This window comes from Schistocerca gregaria, chromosome 1 (assembly GCF_023897955.1).
Source record: "Schistocerca gregaria isolate iqSchGreg1 chromosome 1, iqSchGreg1.2, whole genome shotgun sequence".
Classification (NCBI taxonomy): domain Eukaryota; kingdom Metazoa; phylum Arthropoda; class Insecta; order Orthoptera; family Acrididae; genus Schistocerca; species Schistocerca gregaria.
The window spans coordinates 820,520,749-820,538,878 of record NC_064920.1 but is presented as its reverse complement, the minus strand read 5'-3'; the positions used below and the strand labels follow the sequence as shown (position 1 = coordinate 820,538,878).

Sequence of the window (18,130 nt, the reverse complement as noted above, 5' to 3'; positions counted from 1 at the left end):
TACATTACAATTGCTTTTGAGAAAAGTAGAAAACTTTTGCGTGTTTTGTGTACTAATTATTACTTCAAAAATATAAAGTAAGGTAGTTACCTCTTCATTTGCAGCTACTTGTCTGCAGTCCTGATACATCTTGAAATGCTTGCACCACAGTACCATAGCATGCCATGAGAGGAGCCTATTCATAAAGTGGAGATGGGTTGTTGCACAATTTTGTTTTAGCACCAGTAGTGTGCTACTGTTCTGTGATGTGGGACTTCAGTGTGTATCAAGATAGCAGACATGTCGGCAGACTAATAAAAATATGAAATATGTAACTTTTTTTTCGAAAGGAAGACTAAATTTTATGAGTCTCTTTGTAAACTACATTGTACCTTTAAGGCAGTTTCAACATTGTGGCAAATGAAATAATCAGTTGGTTTCATCTTGATATTGCTGCATGGTGAATAAATCTGTCTCAAAGAAAGAAGTTCCAATAACCTGAGTCTGTTACTAGCTTATGTCATGAATGATGCTTGAAATTTTAATTAAGTGCCAAAAACAACTTCTGTTTGATTAAACTTATGGAGCTCAAGCACAAGCACTCTACACCATCCTTCCCAATAGCAGATCTAGTCTGAATGTAGAATGCTCTCACTCCTCTTGCATAAACACTTCAGTGTCTATAATTGTATACAAATATTTCTACTTCCATTCTGTTAATGCTACTTTCAAATGAAGCATAACCTTCAACTCAGGAAACAGTTTCTTTTGTTTTGTTTTGTAATGCTTCATACATTTTCCACCATCTTGATTTAAAAATCAGTGTTTTGTCTCTACACTTAAATGTTAAGATGTTTTAGCTAATCACTATCTGCCTATTCTAAATCCAGTTAAGCCACAATAAACCACAATACATTCTTATACAGTGTGTCCCAGGAGGAAAGGATATGACAGGAACGAACATTCGAGCAACGAAGTCCAGTAAACACGGGGTTTGGAATGCTTACCTTAAGATCTGTGAGCAGTTCTTCTTCAGTAGAAGAGATGTTTGTCATGAAGCAAAGATGAAAAAGTGCTCATAGCTCATGAGGTATCCATTTTAGAGTGCCCATGTTTACTACTAATTTTTTTTTTTTCTTGTTTGGTCCATATTATCTCCCACAAAATATGGAAAGTAAAGATCTTGCATTAAAGAAATTTGTTTCACAATATTAAAGTTGAAGTAGTGCTTATAACTGTTAAGAAAGGCATTTTACAGCCCAATATTTACTATACTTTTGTGCTTTGAATGATCATTCCTGTCATATCCTTGAATATTGAGAATTCCTCCTCGGTCACCCTCTATTTGTAATTTGTGCTGCAGCAGTTAGTATAAGACTCTGATGTGAAATGATAAGCATTTATAAAGATGTTTCAGTCAAATATGATGGATGATGATCTTGTTTGCTTACAGCTCCAACTGCTCTGAAAACACACGGTGTTGGTACAGGGAAAAAAGTGACATCGTATCCCACATTCAGGAATGAAATGGAAGAGGGTGGAAAGTATATATATAGTGAAGACAAAGTAGTAGTTGATGGTATGGATCCAGTTAAATTAATTATAATTACAAAATAAATACTAAGATGAAAGTCAGTTATGCCCTGTATCAAGAGAAGAGTCTGAGTGAGAAATTACAAAAATTCTTATCTGTATAATGCTTATACATTATTCTACTTTGGTATGAACTGAACGTTGTAAGAGTATAACATATTTTGATTTTCATCCCAAATGATTATTATTGAACTATAAGAATATGAAATAATTATGGGTGCTTGGATTGAGCATCACTATTAATGATATCATTAGGGTTATGTAAAGAGTGTGGAAGGAGAAATGAATGATTTGAAAATATGTATGTTTATTTGAAAAATAATAGTTGCATATAGAAGATAGTGCGTGGAAGACAACATTTGTCATCGTAGGTGCGTGTTTGGTGTCACTACACAATGTTATTCATTACCAGCAGGAATGTTATTCATTGCCTAGTAGTGCCACATTTTCAAGTGCTCATGTGAGTGAGTTTGCTGTATGCAAATGCTTAATTAGAATAAGCAAACTGGTAAGATCGAGTCAGTATGTGGGCCACGAGCATCTTGTATGGAGTTGTTCATTGTGGATAAGTTTATTCATTATTTCAACATTGCTCATCTACATAACATTTCTCAACCTTTTATTTTGTTAAGAAAACGTTTTTAAATGTTTGTTGGCAGTACTGGAATTTCACCTCTTGTAGATCAGGCCTGATATTCTGTGTCTCTGTAATTTTATAGCTGCATTATTGCTATATTTTCCTATTTCTTGTTCAATGGTAAAATCACTTCAGTTTATTTTTGTAATAATGTCCTTTTTCCTTCTTATTCTTGAATTCACATTATGTCATGCACGTTCAAATTATTTTAGGTATTCTGTTTTGTTATATGTAAGATGTGCAAGTAATTCCTTAGATAGGTCCCTGATGAAGGCAGTATGCTGCTGAAATCTGTAATGGAAAAATTAATTTTTTATATTAAAGGTGACCGGACCAGAGAGCATCTTGTTTATAAAATTATTTGTTTCACCTACAGGCAACTTCATCACAAGTCGTGGACCAGCCACAGCATTTGATTTTGCCCTTGCTGTTGTGGAAAATCTGCTGGGGCAATCTGCAGTGGAACCTGTTGCAAAACCAATGTTACTTGTTTAAATTATCTGATAAATAATCTGTAATCATATTTCAAATAATAAACATAAGTTTACAGTATAAACTTGTATTGTTCCTTGTGGTTGCTACCTACCAGTGCTATTCAGCAGCTCTGTCAGTGAGCCATTTTGTCAAATCAGTTATTCTGCTGTTAAGTTTTTCTTCAGTTCAAAGTCACTTCTCCATAAAATCACAGAAGAAGCAATACTTACTTACTTACTTCTAGAATGAAATTTTCACTCTACAGCAGAGTGTGCGCTGACATGAAATTTCCTGGTAGATTAAAACTGTGTGCTGGACTGAGACACGAACTTCTAGTACCTCCCGCCGCGGAAGTCGTACACGCGCCAGAACAAATGAACATGGCCAGCCCATAGAGGGCTCCGCGGCAGCTCTTCCACGCAGCGAGGGTGCCACCGCTACGCCACGTGCAGACTGCGGCCAATAGCCGCTCCCTCCGGTTTCATATATAGGGTCCCGCTCTGCCCTAGTCCAGTCAGTCTGGTACTCGCTCTGGATTGCGTCTCTATCTCGGCGGTACTGCGTTCTGGTCATTGCTCGTTGTTGACATTTGCCTGGCTCTGGTTCCGAGTGGATTTACTGTTGGTGTTTGGTGTTGTGGTTTCTACAAGCATCCATTGTTTATCTCTTCCTTGTTATGTTGGTCGTAGTCGGTCATTGTCGTTGTCATTGGTTTGTCGTATGGCTTGTCCTTGTGTTTACCTGGTGGTGCGTGCTCCACCGCCAGCAGCTTCCCCGCCTGGCGGCTCCGATCTGCAGCCCAAGGCGTTCCCGTGGTTGGTTTTGGTTACTACAGAATTCAGGACCTTTGCCTTTCGCGGGCAAGTGCTCTACCACTGAGCTACCCAAGCACGACTCGCACCCTGTCCTCACAGCTTTAATTCCGCTAGTACTTTTACTTACTTACTAACTTACTCCATGGCACTACAGTCCTCTGAGGACTTTGGCCTGCTCAATCACAGATTTCCAATCGTCTCAGTCTTCAGCATACCTATGCTACCTCCTCACTCCCACTGCTCTCAGGTCGGCTTCCACATGATGTGGACCACATCTTCCAGCCATCTCACACGAGGTCATCCTCTCCTCCTCCTACCACCAAGATGTCCCATCACCATCTTCTTTGGGAGCCTTTCTTCTGTCATCCACTGGTCATGTCCTAACCATCTTAGCCTTCCCATTTTGATTAAGGTTACCAAATCAGGACCAAATCAGGTTCTTTGTACAGAGCCCTTCTTTCTTCATTAGTCCTAATTCTCCCTATCTCACCTTCTTTTACAGGACCACAAATCTTCCTCAACACTTTTCTTTCCTTCTTCTCCAAAGGCTCCGTCAGTACCCATGCCTCACTGCCATATATAAGAACTGGTTTGATCACTGTTTTATAGTGTCAACTTTAGTTTCCTACTTACGTTCTTACTTTTGAGCATGGTATATAGTGCTCTATATGATCTGTCGGCAGCCTGAATTCAGTTTGTTATATCTGCCTCCACTTTGTTTTCTGACGTTATTACTGAACCATGATAAATAAAGCTTTCTACTCTTTCAAAGTTGTACCCTTCTAACTGTAGATCTGTTTTTCTTCTAACTCTTTTAGTTACCATATACTTAGATTTTGTCTCACTAATTTCTAAACAAAGGTTCTTGGCAGCGGCTTCAAACTCTTTGAAGGCTGATGTAAGCACCTCCGTACTTCTAGCACTCATTACTACATCATCTGCATAGGCTAAGGTTTGCAGAAGTCTATTGCCTTCTGGGTTTGTGGTTACTGATCTTACTGCATTCGCTAATACCAGGATGAATAGTACTGGAGATAATGGGTCTCCCTGTCTTAGGCCTTCTTCTGTTGGGAACTCTCTGAACATAAACCTGGCTTTTGCTGTTTTCTAGGGTCATCTTAGTTAATTTTATTAACTTCTTAGGAAATTTGATTGTCTGCATTTTTTCCCACAGTGCTGATCTTTTAACTCTGTCATAGGCCTGTTTAAACTCTATAAAGTGATGTTAATCTTACATTGTATTCATAAGTCTTCTCCAGCATCAAACATACTGTAAAGACATGGTCAGATTTAGACCTCCCAGATATAAAACCTGTGAGGTACTCGCCTAGAATCTTTTCTGCTCTTCTACTTACTCTCCTCATTATAGCTGTAGAAAGGATTTTGTAGATGATACTAAGCAGAGATAATCCTAGGTAGTTCTTACACTGCATGTGTGTCCTTTCTTATGTATAGGGCAGATGGTTGCTAACATCCAGTCCTCTGGCATTTTCTCTGTTTCACAGGCCCTCTCCTTGGGGGACATCACCTTAATGTAGCACTGTCTGTGCGGGTGAGGGGGTTTGCATGCTCTGGATCCGGAGGGCTATGCCAGTGGTAGTGTAGCTACCAGCAGTGTCACCCATGCTGGACAGACCAAAGGGGAGGAGCCAGATGAAATGTGTCCCACAATGACCTATCAATCCTCTCTCCTGTCCCATCCTATCGTAAGCCTATCCTTTTTCCTCGTCATTTTCAATTCCCTACAACATAGGGTAGGGGGGGCTCTAGAGGTGTGGTGAAGCCAGTCTCCCTAAGGGAGTAAACCAGATACAAATCCAGGTCCTCCAGGTTGGCGGTTGATCATGGTGCTAACAACCCCATATCAGAAAAAACTCATGGTTCAGCCACCAATTCACATAGAGAACCAGACTGTCTCAAACTTACAAAAACCAAGACACATCAAATGGCAATGATTTTGGTATATCAGAACATGGAATGTAAGAAGCATCTTTAGGCGGGAGGCATTAGGAAGCTCGAGGAGGAATTATTGAGGTACCGAATTGATGTTGCAGCATTGCAAGAGATAAGATGGAAACAAGCAGAGGTGGTTGATCTTCAACATTGTACCTGGATCAATAGCAGGGAAGAAGAAAATAGATTAGGAACAGGTTTTATGGTAGACATCCGTCAGTCACACCATGGTGAAATATGAAAACCTCAGATTATGTCGACTGAGGCTGAAGGGAAAATTCTCCAACTTTTCGCTGATTAGTGTGCATACCCTAATGGAAGATGCAGCTGAAGAAGAGAAAGAAGAATTTTATGAGTAATTTGAGCAAGTATATGATAAGCTGCCAAAGTATGATGCCAAAATTATGCTGGGGGGTTGTAATGCTAATGTAGGTGAAGAGAAGGAGAACCAACCGGTGGCAGGTCTTCACCTGGAATCAAATAACAATGGTTGGAAAGTGATTGAATTTGCTTTTAGCAAAGGGCTAGTATTAAAAGTACGTGTTTCCCACACCAAGATATTCATAAGGGGACTTGGATATCACCAGATGGGTTGACAAGAAATAAAATAGATCATGTATTGATAGAGGACGGCATCCTCAGATATTCTGGATGTGATTAGCTGCCGAGCAGCGGATATTGACTTGGACCATCTTTCGGTAAGAATCAAAACCTTAGAAAGGATTGCAGTTACAGCCAGAAGGGCTGGGTTGGGTTGGAGAAAAGTAAGGTCTACAATGTGGAGATGCTCTAAGATCAGAAGAAAAAAGAAGAGTATAGGGAGGAAGCGCAAAAGAATTTGTAAAAGATTAGAATGATGGAGGGAAAGGATATCAATGTACTGCAGGAAGAAACTAAGATAGCTTTAAAGACAACAGCTGAAAAGGTCCTTGGAGAAAGAGGAAAACAGAAACAAAACAGATGGTTTGATGAGTAGATGTCAAAGGCGCTAGATGATAGAAATCAAGCTCGATTTAGCATGGATTAAAAAGAGAGTAGAGAAAAGGGAAAGGATGGATGAAATACAGAAGAGCTTTGAAAATAAGCAGGGGAGGAAATTCTTTTATGGGGTGGGACAAATAAAGAGAGGATATTAGCCAAGGATAGACATGCTGAACGATGAGACAGGCAGTTTGATTGTTGGAAAGGAAAAACTAATAGAAACCTGGGCACAACATTTTGAAGTGTTACTGTCAGACACATTGTTAGTGGTGACAGAAATGCAGGGGCTAAAGAAGAAACTGAAGAAGAACAAGAGTTGGATGGAGATGACACAGTGGACACAGAACCACCACCGATAGAAGAGTTAAGAGAAGTTATAAAGCTGCTTGGGAACAACAAAGCTCCAGGACACGATCTGGTAATGGCGGAAATGATAAAACACGGAGGTGAAACTTTAGTACGGAGGGTACATAAAATAATTACAGAAGAAGCAATGAGCTTAGTAATGTAGACATCACCTGTTTTGTAGTGAAAAATAAGCATCCCTTGTTTTGTAGCGAAAAATAAGCAAACCAAAACATGTAGGTAACAGATTCCATCAGGAGGTAAAGATTTATGATCAAATCACAAAAGATGTACAGCAGAAATGAGGAAAAACAGTATCTAGTAGATAAATTTATTTAAATTTTATGCACTAAACCATTCACAGAGATTTTAATTCATGGTATACAAAGTAAAAACTGTTTCCTGTGATGTGGTCTATGAGAGCTTACATTTGTAAAAAGCTGTGTCACAGAGTTCAGAGAGAATACTCCAATTCACAAATTCTTATTGTGCAAGGAGATGGAGTGTTCAAGGGGAGCTAGTTTAACCCCTCCTCAAATCATCTTAAAAACTTAATATATTCTATCTAATTGGCTGCTGGAATTTAAAATGTTTATTGCTGGAGACTGTTTGCTCCCAGCACAACTACCTTATGATTTCCTAAGGAATTCTTCAAACTGGCAAAAACTGGCGTCCACAGCTTTTACAAAGTGACATCATTTTTCCTTTATTAGGTGAAAGTTCAGACTGTCAGCTAATTTCTCAGTCTTTGTGTCAAAGTGATCAATACCTAGAAATAACTCAAAAAATACATTCAAAATCCAAATTACGCATTGTCTGAAATTGATTTAGCAGTAAACTGTACTCACTCACAGATCTGGCAAGGCAAGTTTCAAATTATTATTCAAATAATATTACCTGTACGTATCTATCACTTGAAAATGAGCATAGACACATGGATCAGGTGGCCATGAGAGGTGTATAGATTTTTGTGCAATTATCACAGCCAATAAGGAAAAAATGGCATCATTTACAAACTAATAAATTGCAAGTTTTGTTTCACACCACTGTTCTGTCCTGGCTTCATTGTTCTGCTTTCTTAATAACTGTTTCAACAGGAGCTGTATTTACTCTGCGAATGTGTCTTCCAAAAAATTTACGCTAAAAAAAAGGAAAGGTTGATTATGGCGTTCAGAAAAATACTGCATTGGTTAGAGTGACTGCTAACGCCAGTGAGTGTGAATAGTTGCCTATTGGAATAATCAGATGCTGATTATGATGTGAATACTGCAACTTAATGGGAAGCAATGCATCATTCACACCCATTGTGATGTGCTTCTGACTTAAAGATTATCCAAGCATAACATTTACGCATTCCACACAAACCTTCATCCAGGGCTTGTCCAACTTGTAAGTGTGCGATGTAATATTCACACTACCATGCCTGTCATTTTCAATTCTGTATGAGAGACCACAGTCCAGATTTGCTTGCACTCATGACTGATATTACATGAGTTTCTTTTAAAGATATTTAAGAGACCCATACTTGTCTTCAAGAGAACAGTTATCTGGTAATCACAGCTTACAGAGTTATACCATTTCCGACAGTCCCTTACCATAACTATTATCTAATGATAAGTTTTACTTTGCCATCTTAAGCCTATCCATGTTAACCTTTGCTTACATTATATGCTCTTTATTGCAGGCCTGCTGTGTTGTCTGCATACTTCTATGTGCAGTGTTCAAAGCACTTAAGCTGCTAGGCATATCTGTACCAATGCTACCAGACTTAAACCATCTCCTGGGTCATTTCACTGATTTGTAAAACTTGACTACAGAATAATGTGGCTGCCTAACCTCATCCTAACATTACTGCTGTAGCAGTTTTCAACCATGTCAAATCTGTCTGTGTAACAAGAAAATCTTTTTATTATTGTGCAGCAATAATAGTGACCATTGTGTCCAAAAATGACAAGAATTATTGTCAGTTTGGACCTTCATAAAGATAAAAATATTTCACGTAATTCATATAAATCTGTAATGGTGAAAAAATTTGTGATTCCTGACACAAGTACAGTGGTTAGGAACTGAACTTGGCAATTTTACGTGCATTTCAGTTCCTAACTGATTAGATGCGCAAATGGAATGTAGTGAATAGCTTAAGAGTATAACAGTTACTTCAGTTCTATGCATTTGACACAATTTACATCTGTTAATTAGTATTAAGTTGTAGACTTTGAATGAAAACGCATTCACAAAAGTTACTTCATGAATGATTAAAGGGGAATCTGCATTGTGAGATTCATCCCAAGAAACTGAATTTGGAAACTGAATTTGGTCTGCAGGACATTCAGAAGGCTCTCCCAACACATATAACGAAGATGCCTGCATGTTTTGCACAGTTGTAGTCATTGTTATATTATGGAATTATGTATTTGGTGCAATGCTGTTAACATTTGAAAATAATTTATTCTGTACTGATACACTGTGAGAATGTTAGGAGTTTGTAACAGCTGAATCTGAAACAAAAGTATCTTCAAAATAGAAGTACTTTTGTACTCATAGCATAGTTATGTACTCTTCAGTCTTCAGTGCTGGTCATTAAAATTGTGACATCAAGTAGGATAGCAAATAATGAAATTTTAGCTGTGGTATGTACGATAAGAAGAATGCACAATTAAATATGTAGGTGGCGTGCCAGGCCTTTGACAACTTGTGCCCAAAAGTTTTGGCCAGGATAACAGTCAAACACCCTCTGTATCAAGACAGGGCAGCTCAGCAAAGGCAACTTGCAGTCTTGCATCATCTTGTCATAGAGAATACGGCCCTCCTGAATCCACAGTAATCATATTTACATGACAGTCATGTAGGCCCAAATGATGTACACAGCAATATTACAGAATGATAAACTACTGTCTCGATAGGCCGTACTCCTTCCAATGTTGGATCCTGACATTCAAATGCAATTTCTTAATAAGAAACCCACTGTGCAATATTTCATTTTACATGGAATGTAGATGGTGTTACTTATATCTAATTTGTGTTGCTGCACTAAAGTAGAAAGCATGTGAATATTCTGAGCTTGTAGTAGAGTCAATGCAAGACATTTGTTGCATGCCATCCTCATACTGTTGCAATTTGAATGGCCACAAGTGTGTTGTTGTTTAATGGAGACATACATTATGATGGCAGCAAATTGAGGAACCATTTGGCACTGCCTCCGTATCCTTTTGAAATGTGCAGAAAGGAACAGCATGCATTTTTTTAAGAATCTCTAAATGCATTTTACATAAAGAGCAGGGATACCACATTATGATCACTGCCCACTGCAACACTGAATGCTGCTTTATGGAATCATGGGTAAATGGCATGGTGAGGAAAGTATGTAAGTGAAGTAGAGAAAAATGGAGAATTATTCTGCCCATGAAACAGCTGAAAAATGAGGAAATTTGCTGACATAAGCAACTCTGACAGAGTCCAGAGTGGTATGATCCAGCACCTAGGAACGAGCAACTCAGAAATGGAAAGGTCAGCCAGCTGTTTGTATACTACTGTTGTGATCACCTATGGAAAATAATTGAAGGATGGGGAAACTATCAATAGGTGACAAGTTGGACGCCCAAGCCTGTTTGACATCCATGCCCCATCACAAAATCAGGAGGTTGAAGGCTTAACTTCTCTGTAAAGCAGAGTAGGGGTGAGCTGTGGCAGATCTGATGACAGAGTGCATTGCTGGTGCAGTCAAAAGTGTTTTGAAGCACATTGTCCAGTGCACACTGTTGAACATGGGGACACCCAGCAGACGACCGTTTATGTTCCTTTTTTAACCCGACAACATCGTCGATTATGATTGCAGAGGGCATTGGATAATTGAGGTTGGAGTGTGGGTCAATAGAAACATTTTGCCTGCCCAGATGAATCTTGTTTCTTGTTACTCCAGACTGATAATCTTGATGTGACATCATCCACGTGAATGGTTAAACGAAATGTGAACCGTTCTGTGGATACAGGGTGTTAGGGGCAGTATTAGTATTGGACTTCCATGGTACGTGTGGTAGTAATTGAAGGCATCTAATGGAGGGGGACTATGTGTGCAACACTGCAGACTATGTGCATCCCTTCATGTTTGATGTCTTTTCCCCTACAGAGATCACATCTACCTCCAAGATAACTATTCATGTCACAGGGCTAAAATTGTCATTCAGTGGTTTCAGAAGCACGACAATTTCACTTTAATGTACTGGCCATCAAATTTGCCTGATCTGAACTTGAAGGAACACACATGGAACACAGTTGGACACCAGTACAGCCCCACATGCCACCAGCCCATAATTTATGGGTATTACAGTTCGTGTGTTGACATCTTGTGCCACACACAGAAACCTGTCAAAAAGTTGTTGCATCCATGTCATGCAGAATTGCAGCTATACCGAGTTCAAAAGCTATTAAGCTGATGGCCATATTGTTTTGACTCGTCAGTGTGTATTTAAATGGATTTAAGTGTGTATCATATTATATAACAGCTGTAGATTATTTGCACCTCTGGAATTTGGAGTTCGCCTCTCTGTTTTCCCATTGGTAGGTGAATTGTTCCATATACGTGAATTTCTACTTTATCATGAGATTTACTAAGTAAAATATTTATAAGTAGTTTTTATAATAAGTGTCATGTCGAACATTTAGCACAAAATTGCAGCTAATGATGGTGATAAGTGTAGTTATGTTACTGTTTCATATCTTCTAATGTGTTTGGGGGAATTAAGTGAACACAGATCTTTTTGTGTCATTAATATCTAAAGAAACTACTGTACTAATTTCTGTAACATATGTTTAATACAGTAACATTACACTTTTATGCAGTACACATTTCCTGAACTTGAGGTCTTCATTACACACAACTTATTCTGATTCACTGAAACAAATTCTTGTAAAAACAGTCTGCATATCTGAAAGCTCCACATCATTTTCCCCTAAAATAAAATAAAAGAACAATTAATTTATGAAAAAGGGTAATAATTACATTACAGATATTAAACTCTACTCACAGATTCAAACTCATAATAAAATTAAATATAATTCCAGGTATTTGCTCAAACTAAAAAAGAAATTATATTATAATTGTTATGAGGAAAGGCATTTCAGTAAGTCATTAAAACTTTCTTTTCAGAAACGTATGAGGCAGATAATATGCAGATAAAACATGAGACATCAGAATCGAAACTCACACTGTGGCAAAAACTGACAAACCTGCTGACTTCTGACCACCATTTTAGATATAATAGGCATGATGTACATTCAGAGGCTGTACAGTCCAGAATCAGTATGCCAATCAGGCAAAATAGCACTGAGGCAACCATATCAATAATGCACCAGGTTGAAGATGCCCATTTGGTAAAATACTTTGTCCTTCTGTGTGAAGAAGTTCATACCTGCCTGCTGCATGTTGTTGTCTGACAGGGATAATTGAACCTTCAAGATCTTGTTTTAAGGGATCGAAGATATGGTAATTATTTGGGGAGAATTCAGGATTATAAAGCAGGTTTCGAGTGCCTCCCACATGAGTTGGCATAACTTTTGTATTACTACATTTGCAATGTGGAGACATGTATTCTCGTGAAGTAGCAGCACCCCTTGGCCCACCATTCCACAACTGTGGTTTTCAACAGACTGCTGTCCCCACACATATTCTTCATTCTCTGACAGATGTCTATCTATCTATCTACCTATCTTCTGGCAGCCAAGAAAAGAATAACAACACTTGGATCCTGTTTAGATACATTTGGTAATAACGTCACCAAAATTCATGTTTTCCCATTTACGACACACACGTCGGGAAGATATAAATGCTACATTAATTCCTCGACTATGTTGTCAGTGTTTATATACCCGCATTGCAGGTGTGCTATGTTGCATGTCTGCCATAGCAACATCCTCAAATGGAAACTTTTTGATCACCCCCTTACAGTTACTAATGGAGGGCGCTGCAAACCGAGAAAACTTTTTGTCAGTTCTTCATAGCCTCAAGGCTCATCTTGCTAACATAGTTCATCTGTCAAAACTCTAAAAATTTCCTCTACTTACTGTACCAAACACTGAATGTAAACAGATCAGCAACACAGTTGTCAATCTATAATTAAAATCCTGAACGTTACAGAAGTGCCAGTTGTGTTTGGACTTAGCCCTTCATAAGGAAAGTCTACCATACTGGACTATCTGAACAATCAAAATCGCAAAACCATCAATATTTTAAACCTGAGAATTGAAACTTGGCATCCAAATCTGCTTTTAATAAATTGTAATGTACATGTGAGATTGGATATTACATACTACACTCTGACTACCTGCAGTTGACAGTATTGTAATACAAACAGTGCACTGTTCATGGCAGTACAGTACAGCAGTACAGTGATAGCATCATTTATTTTGTGAAAATATTGGTAGCTCACTTAACAGGCAGGAAACACTTCCTAACACTCAGAAAAGTTATATTTATTTGGTCATGAACTGACATTTGGCTTGTAATGCTGTTGTGTGACAACTGAATGTTGCAAACACAGATAAAATGATATGCAACTAGCACAGATACTGATAGAAAAATATGACATGTAGAGTTTTTACATAGGAAAGTTGTTATTTTTTATGTTATGCAGAAATAGTTACATTACTTAAGGACAAAATTATTATGTGGAGATACATTTTCCAATGACGTTGAATTTACTATTTCAATCTAGTATTTGTAACTTATAGGGGAAAAAGAAAATTTAGTATGGTCATTTAATACCAAGCTGGCATTCTATATCACGTTTGTTAATTTCCAGTAGAGTCATCTTTCTGCTTTTATTGACAGAAAGTACAACTTCACATTCCACAACACATGGGTTTGTAGTGGGTGTGTGGTCCCAGCTGAGGTTGACATAGCAGGCTTACATGGCCCACAGAGTGTAGGAGGCAGTGTCCAACCTGGTCATGGTAAATGACAGGCACAGACATGCCAGGAGTGAACCCCAGATGAGCGGCTGGCAGTGACTGGTGCTGGCGAGTGCCTTGGTGTCTCAGTGGTTAGGAGGGCCTAAGTTCAACCTTAAGCCTATTAGATGGCAGTTAGATCCACATAACAGGCGGTCCTGTCAGTATGATGGCAGAGTGGCTGAACCCCATGGCAGAGGCTGACACATGCTCACTCCTTTACCTCCTGGCTCTCTACCCGTCACTGTTAATGCCACTTCCCTATACACCAACGTCTCTTATACCCATGGTCTTGACGTTATTGAACACTATCTCTGTCAACATCCTTCAGGCTCCTGATACACTACTTCATTCCTGATATACCATACAAAATACATTTAATGCACAACTACTTTGTTGAATGGAAGGTATACAAAAAAATCCGTGACACAGCCGTAGGCACCTGCAGGGCACCCTCCTATTTCAACTTGTTTATGCGCCATCTAGAGAAAACCTTCCTAACCTCACAAATCCCAAAACTCTGGTCTGGTTCAGGTTCAATGATGATTCTTTCCCATCCAGTTCACCTGGTCCTCCTCACCCCAGCGAGCAACCTCCTTCAACATTTACCTCCCCCTCTCTGATGACTTCATCCACATCTCCGTCCACTTTAAACACACCTACCACCAATAGTACCTGCACTTTGACAGCTGTCATCCCTTCCACATCAAAAAATCCCTCCCATGCAGCCTGACCACCAAGGGGATGACGTATCTGCATTAACAAGAACTCCCTTGCCCTATATGATGAAGGTCTCACAATGACCCTCACAGGCAGGCACTGTCCCCCAAACCTTGTCTGCAAACAGATCTCCAGTGCCATATCCCTCACACTAAAAGAAATATTTAGAATAGGAATTAAGTTCAGGGGGAAGAAATAAAAACTTTGAGGTGTGCTAGTGACACTGTAATTCTGCCACAGACTGCAAAAGACTGGACTTGGAAGAGCTGTTAAATGGACAGTGTCTTGAAAGGAGGGTATAAGATGAACACCAACAAAATCAAAGCAAGGACAATGGAATGTAGTCAAATATAATCAAGTGATGCTGAGGGAATTAGATATGGAAACAAAATATTTAAAGTAGTAGGTGACTTTTGTCATTTGGTCAGCAAAATAAAATGATAGTGGACTAGAGAGGATATAAAATGTAGACTGGCACTGGCAAGAAATGAGTTTCTTAAGAAGAGAAATTTGTTAGCATCTAACATAGATTTAAGTGTTAGGAAGTTATTTCCGAAAGTATTTACGCGGAGTGTAGCCTTATATAGAAGTGACACTTGGGCAATAAGTAGTTCACACAGGAAGATAATAGAAGCTTTTGGAACATGGTGCTACAGAAGAATGCTGGAGACATGGTGGGTAGGTCACGAAACTAATGGGAAGATACTGCACAGAATTTGGGAGAAAAGAAATTTGGGCACAACCTGACTGCAAAAAGGGACCTGTTGATAGAACATGTTCTGGGACACCAAGGGATCACCAATTTAGTATTGGAGGGAAGTGTGGGGTGTAAAAATTGTAGAGGGGGACCAAGAGAACAATACAAAAACAGTATCCCCACATACCCCCAATTCTCCCATCATTCCCAAGAACTGCTACAAAGGAGGTCCCCTTTGTCACTCCATACCATCCTGGGCTGGAACAACTCAACTACCTCCTTTGTCAGAGCTTAGATTATCTACCATTAAGCCCTGAAATGAAGGACATCCTACCCAAGAGCCTTCGCACTCCTCCTGACGTGGTGGTCCATTAACCATCTAACCTCTGCAACATCCTAGTCAATCCCCAAACCACTGTCAATCCCAACCTCTTGCTACAGGGTGCAAGCCCTGCTTGTCACAGACCTTTACTACATCAGAGGCAGAGCCACCTGTGAAACCAGCCATGTCGTACACTAGCTCTGTTCCAATCATTACACCGCTTTTTATATTGGTATGACTACCAAGCAGCTGTCCACTAAGATGAATGACCACTGCCAAACTGTGGCCAAGAACAAAGTGGACCACCCTGTGGTCCGACATACAAATGAACAAAACATGCTTGATTTCAATGGCTGCTTAACAACCCAGGCCATCTGAATCCTCCCCTCAACCACCAGCTATTCTGAGCTGCACAGATGTGAATTATCTTACAACACACTCTCCGATCTCGAAATTATCCTGGCCTCAACCTACAGTGACTTACACCCTCCACCAATAGTTTCTACCTCCTCTGTTCTATCACCTCCTCTCGATTCGCATCCCATCACCCTCATTGTGTGCTGCTCTCTGCCAATGCACCCACCTATCTTTTCCCCTTCTCTGCTCCTTTCCTTTTCCATTCTCCATCCCATACCATCTCCCCTCCCCTCCCCTGACCATCCCTCTCCTCAGAGCTTACAGCTTCCTGATGCTGTGCCTGGCAGCCTTGTCCTTCCACCACCTAGCTCCTACACACTCTGCCAGACAGTACTCTTCTCTTTTCCCATCCATACACTGATATTCCTCATTTTCCCCACCCCACTCTGGGTTGCTGCTTTTGATGAACACGACAGTTGCATTCTGGCCAGAGTGTCCGGAGAGAGTGGTCACGTGTGTGTGTGTGTGTGTGTGTGTGTGTGTGTGTGTGCGCGCGCGTGTGCTATTACGCCAAAATGCAAACTTTTAAAATATTAATTTCTGATAACGCCAATGCATGTACCCTTGTCCACTGATGATGTCTACCAAATGTTATTTCAAAATTCCAAGAAATAACAAAGTTATCAACAATTATTTATTTCAGAGACTAAGTCCCATAGGGAATTCAATGTATAAGAACTTTAACTTTGGTCACTTAATCTCAACACACTGATCTGTAGCGGCAGCCGAGAACCGGACAAGGGTACATTGAGAACCATTTGCTCAAGGATGCAACAGTTTTCTTTAATTAACAAAACTGACCATTATAAACATTAATAAATGGTGTGGGGGGTCTGGGGAGGGGGGGGGGGGGGGGCACTTTGGACTGCCCTCACACAAAACAGTCGCTCCGTCGCTGCTGACGTGGCACTGATTACGTAACATATCATGACTCAGCAATCTCTGACTTACATACATTTTGGCGTACGCGCATACCTAGTACGGCTAGTGTGCACGTACGCTATTACGCCAAAAATGCACGTGCGCATGCGCATGCGCATGGCTGTGGGCGTGGGCATTTTTTGCTTTCTTTCTCTGCCAAAAGCTCAGTGAGTAACAGTATTTTTGTAGTGCCTGTCTGCAACTCAATGTGTTGTCTTTAAAGTGATATCAATCTATGCTTTTCATAATACTGTTGATATTACAACCTGCAATTTGTTTAAAAGGGCCTAATATTCTTTGCTCTATTTACCATCAACCACTGGTATCTAACTACTATTCAGACTCATTGCAAAAACGCTAGAAAAGTACAATTTATCCCTGAAGCAGGCTGCTTCGACATGTCTGACTGATACACGAGTACTGTTTGTCACTCTAGGACCCATACCATGTCTAATCGCTGGAAAGGATGGAGAGTATTCAGATAAACATTGTGCCAGTAGTCACTCGAAAACATCAGTATCCACAATCTTGAGAGGGAGAGACACTACAAGAATGGAATTGTGCATTATGTAAAGGCTTAATCTTAAACTTCTGAGATTGCGTAACCAACAATCAATCAAGAAATATATTACTTCAAACTACGTGCATTTCTAGTCATGATAAAATAGGAGAAATTTGAATATATCTATAGGTATATCAACACACTTTCTTCTCATGCACCATTTTCATCTCAAGTGGAGTAGGAAGTGAACAAAATGAGACTGATAAACTATTGTGGCCTTTGCTGCATATTGTATGCCCACTTACAGAGTACAGATATAGAAATAGATAATTAGTTCAGATTAGAAGAGAAGGAAACCAGCCACAGTTTTTTTTGAGGGACAGTTCTGTATTTTGCTGAAATAATTTATGGAACCCAAAAACAAATCAGTTTAGAATAACACAGGGATTTGGACTACTCTCTTTTCAAATATGAGTCTAAGCCTGGCCACCATGCCTCCTTATTTGGTAAAAACTACAGTAGCTAAAAAGAAGGAAAATGAAAAAACATCGGAATTTCACATCACATAGTAACATAAAAGCATGCAGCAAGGTGAGTGAAGGCATAAAAAAGAAGAAAAAGGGGAAATTATTGGATCAGTCGAAAATTCAAGAAAAGGAGGGGAAAATGCATGCTTTCCACAAATAATTCATTATACTTAACAAGACTGAGGTAGGAAATAAATAAGGTAAGAAACGAAATTGAGTAAAGTCAAGGAATTGTTAAATAACAAATGGATGCAAAAGAGACTGCAGAAAGAATAAAACAGAAACAAAAGTGTCATGGAAGT

General features: G+C 39.4%; 2 protein-coding genes across 2 annotated transcripts in view; one reads left to right on the top strand and one right to left on the bottom strand.

Annotated features, from left to right (window-relative positions):
- LOC126271111 (Parkinson disease protein 7 homolog) overlaps positions 1–2,765 on the top strand; it is a 75,471-nt gene extending 72,706 nt beyond the window's left edge. The window contains exons 4-5 of the mRNA XM_049974126.1: positions 1,433–1,558; positions 2,586–2,765. Coding sequence (XP_049830083.1) covers positions 1,433–1,558; positions 2,586–2,704 — 245 coding nt within the window. The 3' untranslated portion in view covers positions 2,705–2,765. The remainder of the gene's footprint in view (positions 1–1,432; positions 1,559–2,585) is intronic.
- Positions 2,766–11,566: 8,801 nt separating this feature from the next.
- Positions 11,567–18,130, bottom strand: part of LOC126271069 (E3 ubiquitin-protein ligase TRIM37-like) — a 252,225-nt gene continuing 245,661 nt past the window's right edge. The window contains exon 12 of the mRNA XM_049974123.1: positions 11,567–11,726. Within this exon, the coding sequence (XP_049830080.1) occupies positions 11,656–11,726 (71 nt within the window). The 3' untranslated portion in view covers positions 11,567–11,655. The remainder of the gene's footprint in view (positions 11,727–18,130) is intronic.